Genomic DNA, 14,914 nt, shown 5'->3' with positions numbered 1-14,914 from the left:
CAACTTACATATGTATTAGAGTTACTATAAGCAAATGGATACTATGAAATTGAGAATATACAAAAAGTCCTTAGGTGAGTTTTATTATTGTTAACTCCAGGAAATATGAAATAATTCCTTTTTCAGAGATGATTCCTACTTCTGTAAAGTAGAAAATTAATGTAATTATAGATAACAACATACTACCAAAGGCTTCTTAATTTCTTGTAATAGCATAATTAGTTCCTATGATGTAAACTCAGTAAAATACTTTGTGTCACTATTATAAAATACAAAATTAGCCTTCAAAAACCAGCTGAAGTCCTGAATAGGATGTTGATGAATGCTTAATATGGAGATGCAAAATGTTTGTGTGCAGAGGCAAAACTATTCATACAGCAATTTCATAGACATCCCTAGATTTTATTGATAGAAGTTTATAGTATTTCAATATTATATTAAAAATACATATAATACATTTCATATCGGGCTTCCTTGGTGGCGCAGTGGTTGAGAGTCCGCCTGCCGACGCAGGGGACACGGGTTCGTGCCCCGGTCCGGGAAGATCCCACATGCCACGGAGCGGCTGGGCCCGTGAACCATGGCTGCTGAGCCTGCGCGTCCGGAGCCTGTGCTCCGCAACAGGAGAGGCCACAACAGTGAGAGGCCCGCATACCACACACACACACACAAAAAATACATTTCATATCATTTTATGTTTGCATTTACTTATATAGTAACTATTCTTCAAAGATATAATGAATAGAGAAAGCTGTGAACTACCTGGGATGGGGTTCCCTGATAATACCTTATTCAATAACTTTAATACACTTTATTATTTTTGCATGAGAATTGGTTAGTTCATTATTTCGCCTAATGTCCTACTCCCTTAACCTCTGCCTGCTCCCCAAGTAGGGAAAGAGTAATTTAGTAGAATTTAAATTTTGAATAATTTAACAAATAGGGAGGTCCTGGTTTGATCAAAAATGGAAGATTACACCTAATGTTCAAGACACTGTAAGAAACTGAAGAGATAAATATATTTGGCAAAGTTTAAAACAAGAGTCTCCGTTCAGTTTGGACACAAATTCCAAAAAGCTAATGGAAAAAAAATTGTTCAAAGTGTCAAATAAATGGGAAATAGTGCCTATACTGGACATTAAGACTTACACATGCTTTTGCTAGAGTGGTTTACAAATTCATTATAATTGAATAAGAGAGAAGTTATTTCCAGTTTCATTTTTGGTCTAGGGTAGGAGTGGGGAGAATGCTTTTAGCATATTATAAATGTCGAGATTCATTTAAGTGTTTTTGAGCTTTCCTATGAGGAAAACTAGGTAATTAATTTTTGAAGAAAGAAAATTTACTTGTTATTTTAATTTTTGTTTCATTTATTTTTGCCCTTTTTTTCTGAGTCCTGAGTAACTCCATTTAGTAACAAAATTATTTTGTCTATTAGAATCACTTTAGCAGGAGGACTGCTCAATCACCTTTTTTGCTGTGAGCTATCTAGATAAAGTCTGTCAGAAGAATGCAAAATTAAGCACAAATGTTATGTTTAAAATAACAGTGACAGGACTAGTTTATTTCTTTCAAAATATGGCTTACATTTGGATATCAAGTTCAACAAATAAGACATGTTGGTCAAGGGACTTTTAAAGTTGGTGGCACTTTAGAAAAATAAGATATCTCTCTATGCTACAAAATGCAAAGTATTGGTGGAAGGGACTTTCTACTCTCAAAAGATAAATATAGATATAATAAAGAAAAAGCTCATCAATTTCACTCAAAGGGAGGTAAACCAGACAATTTAAGATTTTAAAAATCAACTTTGAGAAGTAGTTTCATTAGAACTGCCTATTTACTTTAATAAAATCATTACAAATAATAGACCATATGTTCACATTACTTGTTGTATTCACATCGTCTACGCTCCCAAAAGCTCTTCTTTTATGTGAAAGAATGAAACGTTGTCTCATTTCTTCCATTGTAAAATTGGAGCATGTGTTAACTAACACGGTTATGTCACGAACAATTCAAACCAATCATCTTCTGATTTACATTACAGTATGTAATCTCTCACCAGGATCACGTGGCCTAATTTAATCAACAAGCATTTGTGAAGTATCTTCCAAGAATTCCTTGAGCACTCAGGGGTTACGTACCTTAGGTAGCCCCTATGTAGTTCTCTAATTCCCTAACTCTTGTAAAAAGTATCTTTTTTTTGCAGATGACTAAAATTGAATTGAGAATTCAGACTAAGGAAGAGATAATTATGGAACCCTTACATCCCAAATATTACTTTGCTTATTGATGTAGGAGCATACGGCTCATTACAATCATTTCTTTTAGAAACCAAGTGAAGGATTATATTTAAGAAACTGATTTTATGATTTTATTTGAAAGTCTTCATGCACCTTGAAATAGTCTGTTCTAAAGAGAATGATTTTCCCAAAAACTTCCAAAGAATGAGAGAAGCTCTGTGGGGTATGAGACAGAAGGAAAACAATAATGAGTCAGTCTTTTTTCCTTAAAAAATTCCTAATATTCTATTACTATTATTGTTGTTGCGGTTATTAAAACTTTGGGAAAGATTAAGTTATTTATAAGGTCACATGGGTAGCGAGTCATTGAGCCATGATTCAACACATTTCTATGTGACTGGTGTCCAGGCTTCAATAATCTCTCCCACCTCACCCCACCCTGCCCCAATAACATGCCGCCCATAACAGACATGATAGTAACTAGCAGGTTGTAGTATGGAAGTGTAAAATACAGTCAATTACGGACCAGCATTAAATGGAACTGATACTTATGTGAACTATATTCTTTAGTTTACTGAGCTGCAAGAGATCACTTTAATTATTTGGTCTTTTCGGTTTAAAAAAAAAAAACAAAAAAACCTTTTCTTCCCAGCCAATTTTGTTAGAGAGTAAAGTTCAGTACTTAAGCACAAAGGTTTCTGATTCGGAAAGATGTGGATTCAAATCCAGATTCCACTTCTTACTAACTCTGCCACCTGGAGCATGTGACTTGAGCGTTCAAAGGCTCGATTTCCTCAGTGAAACAATGTGAAAATGCCCAGCCCACAGGGTCATCACTGAGAAGGAAGATGACACACGTAAAACACTTGGCACATAGAAAATATCAATATCCTACAATTATTAAAACTATTAAACTACAAATACCTTAAACCCCTTTTTGAAATAGAAGCTTAAGCGATAAATATGTATTTTTTATCAGGTGATAAAATATTAGGAAATATTTATTAAAACCCGATATATTTGTAGAGTTATTAGCAATTTTACAAATAATTTTGAGAGTTACGTTACCTAGCAGTTTCAAATTAGCAGCTCAGTGAATGTCTATGAAGTAGGCAGAAAGTACTGATTTTTTTTATTCATTAGTAATAATTCTTTACTTACATATGCTTTAGTTGAGAAGTTCAAAGAGAATTATTAACATCTTTGTGTTGGAACATTAACCTGGTGGAACAGTCCCATTAGGTATTTCAACCTAATTGGCTCTCCTTAAATAGCGAGAACAAAGACGCATCCTGAATAATTACCTCTGAGCTCAGAGTGTATCATTTGACATGATTAAACCCAAAAATATAAATGCATATCTGTATTTAATATTTTTGGGACTAATGCAATTGCTTAAACTTAAAAAAAAATCAGATTTCTCATTACTTTCCAAAATCATTCAAAATGAATAAGGGAACATAGTGTCACAGATTTCACATTTTTGGACAAATGTTTCCTAGAAAATTGTAGTAAATCTAAAGAAAGATTTTATTGTTAACCCGTTAAACTTTTTTTTTCAAATTCATGTTGTTTATTTAGCGCTTAGAAAATAAAATTAAAATGTAGCAAAATATATTATGGTTCTAGGATGTAAAGATATGGTTTCAATAAATATTCAGTCATGCCAGTTACAGAGCCACTGAGAGCAGTCAGGTTAGAAATGGGCTTATATTTTAAATTCATCAATTTATCATTTAGAACTTGTGATTCAATATAAATGGAACAGTTACAGGACTGAGATGCCCTATTAACATTAATTTTGTGAGCAAATTTGTATTGCTAATAAATTGGGGGGGCATGTTTAACTAAGAGAAATAAACTGCCTTTAATAATTATAATTCTCTGATTATATGTAAATGGAAACTGCTAGTTACAGAATAACCTACTTTCCTCCTTAATGCAGGTCTACTACTCTATGTAAATATAGGATTATCTATGCTGATAGCCCAAAATACGAGAAACTCTTCAAAAATTAAGTTGGTACAGAGATTCGCAGACGAAATTTTACTTTTCCTGGGTGCACACAGGAAGCAGTGAAGCTCACAGAATGACTGTAAAAACGGCATGCTTGACCTAATCTAAAAAAAAAAAAAAAGGATAGTCCCCACATGAACAATTGAGGATTGTTCTAAACTACCCATGATTGGATTTTAGAAACATGAAGATAATCTTTAAGTATTTTAATTCCGGTTTAGTAGTGAGTTCACAGTCAGTTGTATGCAATGCAAAAACTTGCTTTTTTAAAGCAATAAAGCCAATCACAATGGTTCAATATGATTACTGCAGCAAAACCTTTCATATCTCCAAAGAATATAGGTATATATTTCAGATTGTTGTGAAAAGCTCACAAACTTACATCAAACCCATTTAACACACTGGTACCTTAATGTTTAAATTCAAGATAAAAGTAACAAGTGTCCAATAAACTAGAAGGTATCAGATACTAAAGCCAGGTGTCCTCTGACCTCTCTGTCAGCGCCAGGGAGACTTACCATGTAGTTCTGCAGAAGCAGCTCCACTGAGCCTCTCCTCCCATACTTGATGATCCAAGACTTCAGCTTTGACTCTGCAAGAACCAGCAGTGAGAGCAGACGGTACTTTAATTCTAGAAATTCCATTTTCATTAAGTGTAGCTCTGATGTGGAGGAAACAAAATGAAACCTAGAAACAAAACACAGGGAATTTACAGAATGTAACTAATAGTAACAGAACGGGGCTTACTTAACCTGTTACATGTGAGTATTAAATAAAATGCAGGCACAAGGTCTTCTAAACTCTGGCTGCTCAATCACTCAGGAGATCTGGTTCTGTTTCTAGCTCTGGGTTTAAAGGCAAATCACAATTGATGGAAGTCTTTGATTTAGTTCTTTCCCCTGCCAAGATAGCTCTCAACTGTTTCTTTTATAAGCTGTTTTTGCAATATTACATAATGTTCCTCACAGTACTGAATAAAAATACAGCCTCTGAAGAAACCATTTCTGTCATTTCCAGGCTGTGGGTACATGCAGGTTTACTCTTTTCAACTAATAATATACTAGAATATTGGCATTCTTAACATACGTTATGGGAACCCAATTTTTATGTACCAAATGGAAGCACCTCTGTAAAAAAAAAAAAAAAAGTCAATTCATTGAAAGAAAAGAAATGGGGAAGAAAAGCATCCACCGAGCCTTTTAAAGACACTTCATTTAAAACCGGACGTTCTCTTACCTCTCAGCCATGTCCTCTAATTGATCAGGTGGTACTGGGATCCCGTTAACAGACCTGGTTCGGTAGATTTCATGGAATGCTCTTTTGTGGGCATCTGTGTTTTGAAGCAGATCCTAAGATACAATTAAAAAAAAAAAAAGAGGAAACATGTTCACAGGAGGCTAAGAAGCATAATCTTCAGCTTGCACGGATGAGGCAGTGCATTCAACAATTTGATCGTGCTCCCATAGCCACACGTGGCTTGGTGCCGGTCACAGGCTTTTCCCTTGTACAGGAACCTGGGTGCTTGTCCATAAGGCCCCGTGCTAGAGCCGTAGCTAATAATTATGGCATCTTTTAAACACACATGACACTTGCACAGCAATGCATTCAGACATTTTAAAGGCACATGGTCCAAAGGGAAATGTAGTCAGTGCTAAAAACAGTGATTGTTAGTGTTTTTCTCTTTCCCTGATTTTGAATCTACTGATTTTTCAAAGCTTAAAACTAAGCACAACTAGTTTAACCCTTTAATGGTCAAAATAAAAATGTTAAGTTCTCTACGGTTATTCTGAGTGCACGCAGGGTACCATAAAGTGATGTTTGCTTGCCATCTTAAAGTAAGTCAATTACATTACAACATATTATGAAAATACCCTTGTGGTTAGGAGATTTCAATCAAGCACAGGGAATGTCCCACAGATATCACAGTGCGAAGAGTAAATGTAATGTTTTATAAAGATTCTTTCCAGATTGTACAGAACTCCACAAATTTTAATAATTTATTTGGATTGGTTTTCTGGGTTTTTCACTGTCAAAAGACATATTTATATAAAGACTTACATGTACTTCACAATTCCTAACCAATTTCTCACATAGAAGTAAAGAAAGAGAAAGGTGAAAGTACATTCATGCCATATTTTCTAGAGTTTAGGTTGTTTCTCAGTAGCAGACTAAATAGCCAACAGTTTGTCACTCACTGAAAAATAAGATATATTAGCCCACCAGAATGATACATTAAAGCTAACAGTTTCTCTCACACTAAGATTTAGTAGATTAATTGGAGAAAACAGAAGCAAAAACCAGCCTAAATTGTAAGAGATACACTTGATGGAAGGGTACACATGAAGGCTTTCATACATAAAGACGTGAAAGTCATATGTGTTTGTTCACATGAGTGAAATCAATTTTCTTTTAATTCGGGGACATTAGTTTTTACATTGTAGAAAAAAATCCAGGACCAAACTATTTCTATCCTGATATATATTTGCTATTACCACCTTCTGACCTGCTTTGAGTCTGTAGGTAACCGCACAGATATTCACAAGTCCCCTGCTCCCAGAGGGAGGGTACTACAGGCATCTCAGAGCTGATTACAGTGGCCAGAGGACTGTCCTAGAGCAGCTACTGCCTGTGCGTATTTGAGTCACTCTCTACCCCCTCCTTAACATCCAGACACATTTCTGTGGCTTTTATCTTGACCAAAACTCCCCCAAATGACTACAGGGCAAACTGAGAGCCACCACCACTCCCAGCTCTGATTTCTTACGTGTGACAGTATGTTAATGTATGGGTGGGGGTCTGTGACTATACTGAGATACCCAAATGTCCAGGTGCTTCCCAAGAAGCTTTCCCTATTGTAGTTTTCCGTATCTAGTTAATCAAAAAAATCTTGACAAGAAATCAAAACCAACAAAAACATTTTCACACATATGACAAAAGAACTACAACTGGCGTGATGTCACTGGGTCCTCTGAAAGGCTGTCTCACTACAAAATAGCTGGAAGCTGAGCACAGCATATGACTTTAATTCACTGGTGGGCTCACAGGAAGTAAGTGAAACCTTTTAGGGCTCCCACTCTCGGTAAAACATGACCCCAAACTGGATCATGGTCCTGTGAGCAAAAACAGATTGAAAAAGCTGATTGTCCCGGGCAAACATCTAAACCACTGTGGCAGGAGATGGAGTCTTGGAACTTGAATAAGGTGAGAAACACTGAAACTGAGACCCCCTACATTTAGCCAGAACCCTCAAAGAGGGCTGATGTGGGCCTGGTAGACAGCAAATGAAAAAGAAGGAAAGCAAAGGTCACCAAACACAGGAGACAAGCTACCATGAGTGAGAATCAGCAGAAACAACGCATTCACGGTGTTAGAAAAATGTTAAGTAATTTAATACTTGACAACAACAGTTTGCAGGTTAGAAGAGTATGACCTGGTTAACGTGTTCTTAATTCCTTATATTGATTAAGAGGAGGTTAAGACATTGATTAACTTTCCATTTTGTTAAGTATCTATATGGTATAATTTCAAGGACAATCACACTACACAACTAGAGTTTATAACTTCAAACCAGTTCGAGGGAAAACATGGAATAAGAAAAACGAGCAAGTGAATAAACAAACAAAAACCCCTCAATCAACTTATAAATAAGAAGAATGTAGAAAAAAGAAAAACGGAAAAGTAGGGCAAATAGAGTCAAATGGTAGAAACAAATTCAAGTATATTAATAATTATAAATAAATCTGAATGGAATATATATTTACTCATCAACAGGTAGAGATTGTCAGATCAGACAAATCTAACAGAACCATTTGCTTTTTAAAAGAGATAGTCCTAAACATTAAGAACAAGGATAGGTTGAAATTAATGGAATGGAAAACAACATGCCCGGCAAATACTAACGAAAGAAGGCTGGTATGAGTGCATCTGTACCAGGCAAAATAGATTCCTGAACAGAAGTCATTACAAGTCAGTAATTGCTTAGCGATGAAACTTTCAATTTACTAGAAAACATTAATTCTGAACTTGAACATATGTAGTAAGCCTCAAAATATATAAAGCCAAAGCTCATAGAAACACGGGGAGAAACTGAGAAATCCACACGGCTGTGGGAGTTATCAACATACCTTTCCCAGTGATTGAGAGAAAGCAAAGGGAGCCATTGGAACAGCAGACTGGGGGTGAGGGAGCGCAGAGGAGGGAAAGGGCTGCAGATCTGTGGGCCTCATGGACCTTTCAAAGAATGTTTTGGTGTTTCTTTTGAGTAGATGGAAGCCAGTGGGGAGTTTTGAACAGAGGGGTAAAATGAACTGAACTGCATATTAAAAGGATCACTATGGCCATTCTACTGAAAATACTCTCTCCTTGATACACTACTTCCCTTGGCTTTTAAGAAAACACAGTAGCTGGATCCCCTCCTACCTCGCTGATGGCTTTTTCTCACGCTGGTTTATTATTTTTTTGCTGGTTCATCTTCTACTCTCTGATCTGTTAATACTGGATTCCCTCAGGGCTCAGTTCCTGATGCTTTCTCTGTCTACACGTGCTTCTTTAATTTCAGTCTCAGAGCTTTAAACATCCCTTTATATATTCAGAGTCATCCTCAATGACCCTAAATATTTATCCCCCCTCCTGCCTCTTAGCTCCTACTGCCCACCCCACACATCCACTTGGATGTGAAAAAGTCTCATGCTTACCTTGCCCCTGACTGACCTCCATCTTTCTTCCCAAACCTGTTTCATTGTCTCTCCATCTCAACTGATGGAAACTCCATTTTCCCAATTGCTTGGTTGAAAAATCAGTGTCATTTATGACTCCCCTTCCTTCACAATCAATATCTAACGCTAAAAATTCTCTTTGCTCTGCCCTCAAAATATACTCAGAATCTGACCACTTCTCAACATCTCTACAGCTACGACCTTTGCTCAAGCCACTCTACCTGGATCATTGAAACTGGTTCTCTGGCTCCTACCCTCTCTCACCAATCCAGCCTTATCCTCACACAGCAGCCAGACTGATGCTGTTCAAAGAGTGCTACTGCCATTCCTCTGGTAAGAAAGTAGATGGAAAAAGATTATTAGGATACAGCAGAGAAAATTAACAATGTCAAAAGTGCAATTAAGGAAAGTGAGAAGGTGCAAAGAAACAATACTGGGGACAAAGGGAGGCTTAACTGTAGGCACAGAAAAGATTACAAGAAAATATATAGAAGAGCATTTTGAATAATTTTGTGACAATAATTTTGAAAATGTGGTCAAATGAACAAATTCTCAGAAAGTATGATCAGCATGATTGACCTGATTAAAATTTTGAAAGCCTGAATATTTCTAAAATCATTTTTAGAGGCTGGGGACACAAGAGTGAAAAACAAACAATAATTCCTTGGCCTTATGGAGGTGACATTACAGTGTAGGAAATCAAGCAATAAATAAGATAAATAATTAAATTAGCAGTTGAGGTGAAGATAAATGCTAAAGAGAAAAATTGAATAGGCAAGGGGAAAGGGAAGTTGTACTTTCAAAGGGGTGGCCAAGAAAGGGTTGACTAAAAGCTGACCTTTCAATAAAGGTCCAAAGGAGATGAGGAAGAATGTATTGGGCATATCACTGGAGAATGTTTCAGGCCAAGGGACAAGAAAATTCTAGAATGATGGCAACGGCAAAGGCCTTCAGGTGGGAATGTGCTTGCATGTTTGAGATTATCTTTTCAGTGAGGTTTCACTGACCTCCCTACTTAAAATTGCACCACCACCTAATACTCCCTGTCCTTTTACCTTCTAATATAAAATTTATTTATTTATTATGTTTATAATTTCTTAACTGCCTCCTCCTATGAGAAGGCAAGTTACATTAGGGTAGGGATTTTGTCTATTTTGCTTATGGGTGTATCACAAATGCCTGTAATGCCACTTTGCACATAGAAGGAGCTCAGTAAATATTTGTTGAAAGAGAAGGAAAGACCCTTTTAGGACCATTTGGTCCTGTCCAAAATGACCATAAAACATCTGGCTCATGCCAAAAGGTCCTTGATAATTGGTCATGTTTGGCCCTGTCCGAAATGTCCACGGAGATATTTGGTCTATAGCAGAAGGTTCTTGATATTGGCCCTGTCCAAAACCATGTCATGGACCAAATATGCTCATGGACATTTTGGACCAAATGTCGGCTACCTGGAAAGACTGGAAAGGCATAGCCAGAGGAATAGAAAGAAAATTCGGGAACCAAATGAAGAAAGTATTTCAAAGATGAATAACTATCTAAAATGCTTCTAATAAGTGAGGTAAAATGAGGACTGAGAATTGGCCATTGAGTGAGGAACAAAAAGAACTCTCCTGAACCTGACATGGATAGCAGGGCAAGGAAAAACGTGATTGGAACGGGTTCTAGAAAGAATGGGAGAAGAGAACTATGAAGCCAAAATGAGATCTAAGACAATTCTTTCAAAGAGCTTCACTGTAAAAGGAAGGAAAAAAAAAAAAAGGACAGTAGCTGAAAAGGGAAGTAGGCTTAAGAAAGAGGCTTTTTAAAGATGAGAATGATAATGGTATATTTTATGTGGGTGGGAAAAATCCAGCAGAGAGAGAGAGAGAAAAAAATAAAGAAGCAAAGAACTACGGGAGTTATCTTTTGGAAAAGAGCAGGGAGGATGGGATCCAGCGCACATGTGGAGGGGCTGGCCTTAGCTCGAAGCACAGATGGTTCATGCATAGTAACAGAAGAGGAGACGGAGTATCCGGGCACAAATGCTCGTAGGTGGGTTGATGTGGCCGTGGGAGCTTTGCGGAAATTCTTTTTTGATTGCTTCTATTTTCTCAGAGAAATAGGAAGCAGTGTCATCAGCTAAGAGTAAGGATGAGGGAGGAGGTGTGGAAGGTTTCATGAGACAAGGTATAAAATAGTTGTCCCAGAAAGGCAGAGGGAATAGAGTCCAAAAATGCCTTTGGAATGCCTGGGAGCATTAAGGACCCACTCGGGCTAGTCATCGTGACTGGGAGTGTGTCCTTCTCCAGCCGCAGTCAACTGCCTGAGTGTGGGCAGGAGCTAGGCAGAGAATCGGCTGTAACCAGGGTGATGTTTAACCAGGAGTGTAGGACAAAGTGAGACCTGGTTGTCTGTTTATTTTCCACATACAGAGCAAACCCCCTTCATGACACAATAAATGAGGTACACAAATTCAACTGCACAAAATGCAGGGTTGCATCAATGAGACAACGAAAAACAGCATTTTGAGCTAGGTCCGTACTATCAAAACGCAGAGGAAGCGTATTAGAACTTATGCTGAGCACAACAAAACATGCAATGAGCTAAATAGAGTCGCAAATGACTGAGACCAGCCAGGCCTAATCCCACCCCTTCCTAAGGCCACTGTTAACTCCCACCCTGACCCCACTCCTTTAGCACCAGGACACGACAACCCGGTTCTCGGTTTGCCTTCCTTTGAGAATGGAGGCAGGAATGAGGTGTGGAGCCTACAGCCAATCACGTTATTATGTAAATTCACACTGTCTTTTGCTTTATCTTTTCAAAGATAACAAATAGCAAGAGAAATAACAAAGGTAACTGCTGATAAAAAAACATCGCAGAGCTACTGGAAAATACCTCAGGTAATGAGTCTACTGGAATTGTCCTTAACAAGTACAGAAAAGGGAAGTGCAGATCAGAGAACTTCTAAGAAGGTGCAACATCTCTGAACCAGTATGAACGGATGCCTGGGAGGCCTGATTCAGTGCAAGTTTCAGACCATACTAGTGAAACAGGATAGTTATCAGTTAGCCATTTATAAATAATAAGCTGTAACCTGTCTTCACTGATCAGGCTTGCTTTAATAAAAGCTTGCATGTTCTCCAAGGGTCACACAGCCTAAACAATAAGATGTTGGCCAAGGTGAATTTAGGAGCTTGGAGTCAGCCGTGTCCAGTATGAGCTCCAGCCGGTTAAGACTGGCTAGGTCGGGCTTCCCTGATGGCGCAGTGGTTGAGAGTCCGCCTGCTGATGCAGGGGACACGGGTTCGTGCCCCGGTCCGGGAAGATCCCACATGCCACGGAGGCGGCTGGGCCCGTGAGCCACAGCCGCTGAGCCTGCGCGTCCGGAGCCTGTGCTCCGCAATGGGAGAGGCCACAACAGTGAGAGGCCCGCGTACCGCAAAAACAAACAAAAAAGACTGGATAGGTCCACCGACCCTCCATCTGCGCATGCGTCGAGTGGTGGCCTATTGACATCAGAGGGCCCAAAACTCCACCCTCTGGTCACACTAAGGCCACCATTTTCTGAACATACATCCCATGAGGAAGCCTGCAGCTCAGCTGCATCTGCACAGAACGAGTAGTATCACCGCACCTTTTTCTTATCTCTCATCATCTTTCCCTGGGCTCCCCATGCCTCAGCCTTGCCTCATAAATAATGAGAGCCCCTTACCTTCAGGGAGGTGGGTCTGAGATCTGTTCTCCCATCTCCTCCCTGGACTGCCTTGTGAATAAACCCTTTCTCTGCTGCAGACCTCGGTGTCTCAGCCTTTGGCTTGCTGAGCAACAGGCAAACAAACCTGATTCGGTAACACACTAGGCCTGTTACGCTGGAAGGTTTTCCAGCCAGAATGTTTACCTTGTGTTGCTCACGTTTCCGTTGTATTGTGTTGGCCGTTTCCTCATGAACCTGCTGAATGGTTATTTCCTCTCTCAGGGCCACCTCTGCTCTATATAACCAGGCCCCTATGGTGCCCAGAGGTGCAGGAAGAGACTTATCGAGTTGTATATGCCAATCAAACAGCTGAAATACAAAATTGGAAAGACAGTATCTTAACACAGAAGACAATTCCTAAAATTCCCCCAAATGATTTTAAAGCCTACAAAATGCTTGAAGTAAATAATTTGGGGTTAATTTAATAAATATCAAGTAAGAAAGTATCTGTGTTCTGAATCTGATGCTTTGAGAAGTTCAGAACACAGATATTTTCCTATTTGATATTTATTAAATTAACCCAAAATTAGTAACTTAAATGGGGAGAAAATGACACTTAGAAGCAAGTTTTGAGCAAACTTAAAATACATCTTAGACATGGAAGGATATTATTGGGAGATTAGGCAATTTTCTTCTTATAAGCAATAGCATAAAGTGCCCAGTGATTTTCAGACTGGCTTTTGCTGAAAGGGAATGGACTGGCTTTGCTGACACGCTCAAAGATGCAGCAATTATACATCTGCTGATGTGTATCCTTTAAAACCTTCCCTATGATGAAAACAGGTCCAGAAAAATCAGGGTCGTCTAGACATCTCTGGAGGAAAATGAGTATTCACGATTCTTACTATAATAATATAATTCTCTAACCATCTTGTCATTTCTTCCACTTCACCCAATTCTCAGGTACTGTTTCCTAACTTATTGCAATGAGAGGTGGGATGGGTTGGGGTGCCTGAGATCTAATCTATTCTTTGATGGAGTTTAATGGGAAAAGTTAGACTATGAAAATGAAGAAAATAGGGTGAGTCCGAGGCAAATATTCCCATGAGTGACAGAAGTTTCAGAGGTTTTGAAATCTTGGTCTTTAAGTCTGCAAGATATTAATATGAAAGTTACAGAGCAATTTTCCTTCAAGTTCATGACCAGATAAGAAGATAAGCTTCAACTAAAGAATATAAAAATAAATGTGAATATAGGAAGATGATTAACTGTTGATGAAATCTGATGATGGAATTTGGAGAAACTGTTGAGGCTCCATTCCTGGGGAGTCATCTCTTCTAAACAACGCAGGATTAAACTGTGCAAAATGAGAAGTAACCTAGGTGGTCTTTCAGGATTTCAGTGTGTCATCTGGTCAATGGCGATATCACACTTAGGGCAAGCAAAGCAGGAAAGAGTTGTTAAGCACTTCCGCTGACTGAAAGGAAAACTTGACAAGTGGACAAAGTCTATCCCACAGGTAAACCTTCCCACCTCAGACAGAGATAGGAGGACCTGATGTAACATCATTTTGAAGAAAGAGATGACAGAAAATATTTTTGACTAAATTATATGAGTCTAATGAAATGAATCATTGGAGAACTTACCCTAGAGGACACTCTATCCCAGGATTGTTTTACCAACGCTTGGTCAAGTGACAATTTACCATCTCTGTGTAATGGTTGTATCAAGTGTTCAATCTGTTTCCTTTTCATTTCATATTGAACTCTGAAGTGCTTAAATGACTAAACGAGGAAAAACAGCAACAACATGGCAGTTAGTCAGAAAAGGCAAAAGCAAAGGAAACCATATTTCCTAAATAACAATCCTTTATATTTGGATAACGTTCAGTATATGTTGTTGACAATAATAATGACAATGACAATAATAATGACAATAATAATGACAATGAAATGCTAAAAGCAGCTAGCATTCATCAAGCCCGGATGATGAGCCTGGCTCCATGCTAAGTGCTTTGTACATATTATCTTCTCTGGCTCCCCATTGCCCTACAGCCTAGACAAGCCCCGTTATTACTACCAAGCCCAGAGGTGACCTGGCAAAGACAAGTAGTAGAGTTAGGACTAAAGCCTAGGATTTCTCATTCCTAGTTAAATAACCTACAAGCCAGTCCCTGCTCATCAGGAAATAATAATCAACAGGAGTATAAATCTATATTAATAATCAAAATAGTTGCTTTCCTTTAAAGCACCAAACAATTT

The 14,914-nt window shown here is 38.3% G+C and overlaps 1 protein-coding gene across 1 annotated transcript in view; it reads right to left on the bottom strand.

Moving 5' to 3' along the window:
• Positions 1-14,914, bottom strand: part of SYNE1 (spectrin repeat containing nuclear envelope protein 1) — a 456,320-nt gene that overhangs the window by 310,630 nt on the left and 130,776 nt on the right. The window contains exons 11-14 of the mRNA XM_060168000.1: positions 14,300-14,437; positions 12,858-13,022; positions 5,496-5,608; positions 4,778-4,946 (exon numbers count right to left, since the gene is read on the bottom strand). Coding sequence (XP_060023983.1) covers positions 4,778-4,946; positions 5,496-5,608; positions 12,858-13,022; positions 14,300-14,437 — 585 coding nt within the window. The remainder of the gene's footprint in view (positions 1-4,777; positions 4,947-5,495; positions 5,609-12,857; positions 13,023-14,299; positions 14,438-14,914) is intronic.

This window comes from Lagenorhynchus albirostris, chromosome 12, assembly GCF_949774975.1.
Source record: "Lagenorhynchus albirostris chromosome 12, mLagAlb1.1, whole genome shotgun sequence".
In the NCBI taxonomy this organism is placed as follows: domain Eukaryota; kingdom Metazoa; phylum Chordata; class Mammalia; order Artiodactyla; family Delphinidae; genus Lagenorhynchus; species Lagenorhynchus albirostris.
This window is presented reverse-complemented; position numbering and strand designations above follow the sequence as displayed.